At 43.4% G+C, this 6354-nt stretch overlaps 1 protein-coding gene across 1 annotated transcript in view; it reads left to right on the forward strand.

Moving 5' to 3' along the window:
• Window positions 1-4597, forward strand: part of arid1ab (AT-rich interactive domain 1Ab) — a 91326-nt gene extending 86729 nt beyond the window's left edge. The window contains exons 18-20 of the mRNA XM_079829059.1: window positions 34-868; window positions 956-1086; window positions 1178-4597. Of these exons, the coding sequence (XP_079685185.1) occupies window positions 34-868; window positions 956-1086; window positions 1178-3067 (2856 nt within the window). The 3' untranslated portion in view covers window positions 3068-4597. The remainder of the gene's footprint in view (window positions 1-33; window positions 869-955; window positions 1087-1177) is intronic.
• The last annotated feature ends 1757 nt before the right edge of the window (window positions 4598-6354 follow it).

The raw sequence follows: 6354 nt of genomic DNA on the forward strand, positions 1-6354 counted from the left end.
AAAACAAAACAAAAAAAACTTTCTTTTATACAGAATTACACACAGAAGAGACCGGTTGATGGTGTTTATGGTCCTCCTGCAAAGCGCCATGAAGGGGACATATACCCGTTTAGTGGTCAGCAGCAGGGACCCCAGGCCCCAGGTGGACCTCAGTCCCAACCAGATATGTATAACCAGTTTAATACTTATCCAGGCTCAGACAGACGCCCACCAGGCCCACAGAGTCAATTTCCTTTTGGTTTTGGGCGAGATCGAGGACCTAACGCGGGTGGTCCAAACTCCCAGCCCTCCATGCAGCCACAGATGATGGGTAGCTCCATGAGTGGCTCCATGCCTTCTGTCCCAGATGGACCCCAAGGTCCCATGTGGCCTGGGCGTAATGACATGAACTACCCAAACTATCATAATCGCCAGGGGCCCCCTGGTGTCCCTTCTCAAGGTCAAGGCTACCACAGCATGAATCGTTCTGAAGACATGATGCCTTCAGATCAGCGCATGAATCATGAGGGATCTTGGCCTGGCCATGTTAACCAGCGTCAGCCCCCATACGGGCCTGGAGCCTCTGGGCCACCAATGTCCAGACCTCTTCAGCCCAACTATCAATCCTCCCAAAACCACATTCCACAAGTGTCCAGCCCTGCACCCATGCCAAGACCAATGGAGAATAGGACCTCACCCAGTAAGTCTCCATACATGCACTCGGGGATGAAAATTCAGAAGGCTGGACCTCCAGTTCCTGCGTCACACATTGCCCAGCCGCCAGTGCAGCCCCCTCTGATTCGGAGAGATGTAGCATTCCCACCAGGTTCAATAGAGGCCTCGCAGCCCATTCTGAAACCGCGTCGGCGGCTTACCATGAAAGATATTGGTAAGAGGCTCACAGCATCGTTCCCATGAATACTTGTGTCTTGGTACATTTGTAGAGTTCTGAAAGTTGGGTTTTGTTTTGTTTCAGGAACACCAGAGGCTTGGCGAGTCATGATGTCCCTCAAATCAGGCTTGTTAGCTGAGAGCACATGGGCTTTGGATACCATTAATATTCTTCTCTATGATGACAACAGCATTTCTAACTTTAATCTGAACCAGGTCAGTAAATTTTATAGACTATATGATAAGGGATGGGTCAGGTTGGTCAACTAGTGTGACTTATCTTTAATTCATCTTTGTCCGATTGCAGCTTCCTGGCTTCCTAGAGCTTATTGTTGAGTATTTCCGAAGATGCCTCATTGAGATCTTTGGCATCTTGAAAGAGTATGAGGTTGGAGACCCTGGGCAGCGTACCCTAATTGACCCAGATGCCATTGACCCTGAAATGTCTGATGAGGAGGGGCCAGAGGCAGAGCAGATGGAAGAGGAGGACGAGGATGATGATGATGATGATGATTTCGAGATCAACCCTGTCCAGACGTCACAAGTCCAGGTCAAGCAGGAGAAAGAGGAGTCTACGCAGGTCCAAAATGACATAGAAGAGAGGGAAGGCGATGATATTTCATGCAAAGATCATCTCAGATCATCTACCCCATTGCAGGACACTAGTGCCTCCCAGGAGAGGCCAAAGCAGGCTAGTAAATTTGACAAGCTTCCCATCAAGATATTGAGGAAAAAAGACCCGTTTGTGATTGGCCGCACTAGTAAATTGGGTCGACGGCAAGCCTTTGATAGTGGTCTTATCCATTGGAGTGTGGGTGGTGGTGACACCACAGAGCACATACAAACTCATTTTGAGAGCAAGATGGAACTCTTGAAGCATCAGAAACGGGTGCCAGTGAATGTTGAGCCACGTAAGAAGGCATCTCAAGTAGTGGAAACTGTTACGGATAATGCTCAGATAAATGAAGAGCAGCAACAAGTACAACCTCAGCCATCCTCAAATCAACCGTTGTCAGAGGGTAAAAGTACTACAACAGCAAGCACGTCGGCGAGTATAACGGCCACCTTTGATGACGTTCTTTTGGCGAGGCGAGGCTCTGTGACTGAGGAAGCAGTCAGAGGCAACCGGGAGGGTGACAAGGAGAAAAATACGTTTCTCTTTGGCATCGATCTTGCACAACAGAGTCGCAATATCAAAATCTTGGAAGACGAGCCACATAGCAAGGATGAGACCCCGCTCTGTACACTCTCAGATTGGCAGGATGCCCTTGCTCGCCGCTGTATTTGCATTTCCAACATTGTTCGCAGCCTTTCCTTTATTCCTAGCAATGATCTGGAAATGTCAAAGCATCCAGGGCTTTTGCTGTTACTTGGTCGGCTTGTGCTGTTGCACCATCGGCATCCTGAACGCAAGCAGGCCCCGGTTACCTATGAAAAAGAAGAGGAGGAAGACGAAGGTGTCAGCTGTGAGCGAGATGAGTGGTGGTGGGACTGTCTTGAGGTTTTGCGGGAAAACTGCTTGGTCACATTAGCAAACATCTCAGGTCAGCTGGACCTCTCCATCTACCCAGAAAGTATTTGCTTGCCACTGCTGGATGGCTTGCTCCACTGGGCTGTGTGCCCTTCGGCTGAAGCGATTGACCCCTTCCCCACGCTGGGGCTCAACGGGACACTGTCTCCCCAGAGACTCGTCCTCGAAACCCTTAGCAAGCTTAGCATCCAGGATAACAATGTTGACCTCATTCTGGCTACGCCACCTTTCAGCCGCTTGGAGAAGCTCTATGGCTCCCTTGTGCGCATGGTTGGTGAGCGCAAAGTGCCCGTCTGCCGGGAAATGGCAGTGGTGCTGCTAGCTAATCTGGCACAAGGCGACAGCGTCGCGGCCCGGGCTATTGCTGTGCAGAAAGGAAGTGTTGGAAACCTTCTTGGCTTCTTGGAGGACAGTCTTGCAGCCACCCAGTTCCAACAGAGTCAGGGTTCGTTACTGCACTTACAAGGTGCACACTTCGAGCCTACTAGTGTGGACATGATGCGGCGGGCGGCACGAGCCCTGTACGCCCTTGCCAAAGTGGAAGAGAACCACTCGGAGTTCACGCTGTACGAGTCACGGCTACTGGACATATCGGTGTCCCCACTTATGAACTCTTTGGTGTCCCATGTAATCTGTGACGTACTTTTTCTGATTGGCCAGTCATGACAGCTGTGGGGGTGATTCATGTTTTTCCCCACTCGTTTTTTTAATGTGTGTGTGTCTGCGTGAGTGGAGAAAATTTAACAGCGAAACTGACTGACTGTATGTTCATTTTTTTTTAATTTATGCAAAATCACCTCAGATTCCACTGTCTATCCTGTCTGCCCTTGCTTTGCTCTAAAGGAAGGATATACCATTAAGCCGCGATGGATTTAACATGTATGATAAGAATTAAACTAACAAGGATGTGCCGATCGAGATCCTCACCTGCAAGAGTGTGCTGCCCTTTGGACTTTTTTTGTAAGGAAAAATAAAATTACAAAAAAGACACAAAAAACAAAACTGTAACCAAAGTTGCTGTCACGTTTACAGTGAGTTTGGGGAAAAATCGTGCCCATGTTCACCTTCCGGGTGAGGATGGGCATGGAGACGACCATAATCTGGTTCTTGGAGGCTAAATGGACTTGCAGACTCTGGTGTGTGGTATAAATTGCTGTATCTTTGATTAAATATATACTTAGCCCTAAAGGAACCAGGTCGTTGGCTGTGAACAGAAATGTAAATGGGAGGCCTGTGCAGTAGATTGTAGGACTTTTTTTCTGTACTGTACACCTTAAAACTGTAAACATACTGTAACAATACTGTTTCACACTGAGATAATGCTGGCTTGGCAGCAAAAAAACTGTAGTTTTTAAAAATGATTTTAGTTCATGTTGAGAGAGGAAAAAATGGCTTTCCCCCCAAAGTAACGTGAACCTACAACACCCCGACCTCTTCTTTGTCCCTCGATTGTATGACTTGACCCTTAAAGAAATCACCTCTTAGGACTGGTCTTGAGCTCTAGATGCAGTCCAGGCTGCAGTGTATATAATGATGTTGTAAATTACACTTTGCTCTTTTTCTTTCTCTCTCATCTTATGGCGCTCTTCACCGTTTTTAATCTTTGACGAATTAAAGGTTTCACTCAACAGATCTCTCATTGCGCATTGCCATGTGTTTATTTACCACCTTCCTCTCCTTACATCTCTGGCTGTAGGGATGCAATCTTTTGCCCTTGCGATCCCATACACATAACATTTCAGTTCCTTTCGTTAAAGCTGTAGAGGCATATATCAAACCAGACAAGTCCATTAACGCCAACCGATTTCATCATCATTCACCGGAACAAAGATACAATAAACAAGTTTGTTTTCCCCTCTTTCCCAGCGGTTTCCTTAGTCGATTCCAGTGCTATGGATTCATATTTGTATTTCAGATGATGTAGCTAAAATCTTGTTGTAAATTCCTTTTCCCCACCTTTTGGCTTAATGAATATCATTTATTCCGTATGAAATCTTTATACTATATGTTCCACGTGTTAAGAATAAATGTACATTAAATCTTGGTAAAATGTTTGTGATTGATTTATTTATATCAATTTTAATCAGTTTCACAGTTGGAGTTTATGAATTTTATGAATATATTGTGATATATACACGTTAAGCTATATGGACTGCGTTTGTTGCATTGTTGATTTACCAGATAATTTTCCTCAGTAAAAAAAAAAAAAAGTGACAATTGTGGTGGAACCAAGCAAGGCGGTTATAATGGAAGCGGTAAAAATGCTCAAATGCCAGTGTTTGGCAAGTATAGCCACAAGACTTAAATGTTATACATGTTCAATTGTTGATACAATCTTACAAACTGTATGCGCAGGGTTGCTGTCCAATAATTCTATGTCATGACTCTGTAAACACAGTTTTCATATTCTCAAGGTTACCTGGCAGGTCAAATCCTTACATGTATTGCATAGGTGACAGTGACACACAACTAAAGATTTCTCACCTAGAACATCAGTGCCACAACAAAAGCGATTTGGACAACTTCACAACCTCTTAACTCATTTTTTTCTGTTCAGGTAAGTGCTTGAATACAAATATACTGTAAGTCTCGCATTCTGCTGGTAAACTTTCAAAATGAATGTCCCATTTACTTCCATTGCAATTGTATCATGTAACCTGTAACATTGCATTTCTGTAGTAATCAGACTTCTCCTCAATTGCTGTTGATAAGAGTATGAATTATACACTTAACAGCTTCTGATTTGTCATCCATGTATACGCCTTTAGCTGTTGTGGTGTATGGTGGAGTGTTTCTGTGCTGTTGTCGGCTATGGCAGATTGTATGAACTGCAAATTGCAAGCATGTTCTCAGGATTAAAGGCTGGCTGCCTACATTATTTTAAGAAGAATATGGAATGTATGCAGGTGTTAGCATAGTTATGTTTTGCATTTTTTAAATCAAATGTGTAAAAATGCCTTAACATCTGGCGATCCGATAATGATTGGAGATCTTTAAAAAGACGCAGCTGTAAATTTGCTTCATTCATTACGCTGGAAAGTCAATGTCAAGTCGAGCGCATTGTAATGCGAAGAAAAAGTGCATCCTGCTCAGTTCAAATGTTTCGTACTGCAAAGATAGTATGCAATCCCCAATGTAGCCTGCCTTTATATGTAACGAGTACTTTTAGCAATTTTGGTGGCAACACTTGTTCATTAACTAATAATGAACTGCACGTATAAAGCATTTATTTATCTTTGTTAATTTCAACATATACTAATGCATTATTAAAATCTTACTTACATTAGTTAATGCACTGTGAACTAACATGAACAAACCATGAACAGATGGATTTTAACGAACTAACGTTAAAACTAATGCTCTGTTCAGCATTAGTTAATGTTAACTAATACAACCTTATTTGTAAAGTGTTACCATTGTGGTAGATGCATAAATCAAGAACTCGTTTTGATTTCGTTTCAGAAGTTGTATTTTATACGTGTTTTATTGATCATGCTAGCAATGAACACGTAGACACGTGGCCCCATGCGTGGCCCTACATCCTTCGAAAAGAGCCCAATGTTGATCCCACAGCCCCATCTAGTGGTTACGTGCAGATAACTACAAATCCTGTTTGTATCCCGGCAGCAATGGATGTTGTCTGTAAAAATCGGAGCTATTTACAAATTGCCAAAATCGACAGAAAAGAGAAGCAATTGGATCGCTGCAATTAAAAAAAAAAAAAAAAAACAGCGAATCGTGCTTACTGTTTGTGTCTAGACTGATCTTTCTGATCCGTCAAGCGCCCTCTAGTCTAGTCTCATACAGTCTCATAGACTGTATTTCTCTTTCATCATTATTAGCAAACATTATTAGCACTTGGATTTAATATTAGATTTGATTATTATTTCATCAGTTTTTTATTTATTTATCTGCCATGTAAATGTCATATGCCATCTTTGTGTAATCCTGTA

This window comes from Gobio gobio, assembly GCF_949357685.1.
Source record: "Gobio gobio genome assembly, chromosome: 11".
Taxonomy (NCBI): domain Eukaryota; kingdom Metazoa; phylum Chordata; class Actinopteri; order Cypriniformes; family Gobionidae; genus Gobio; species Gobio gobio.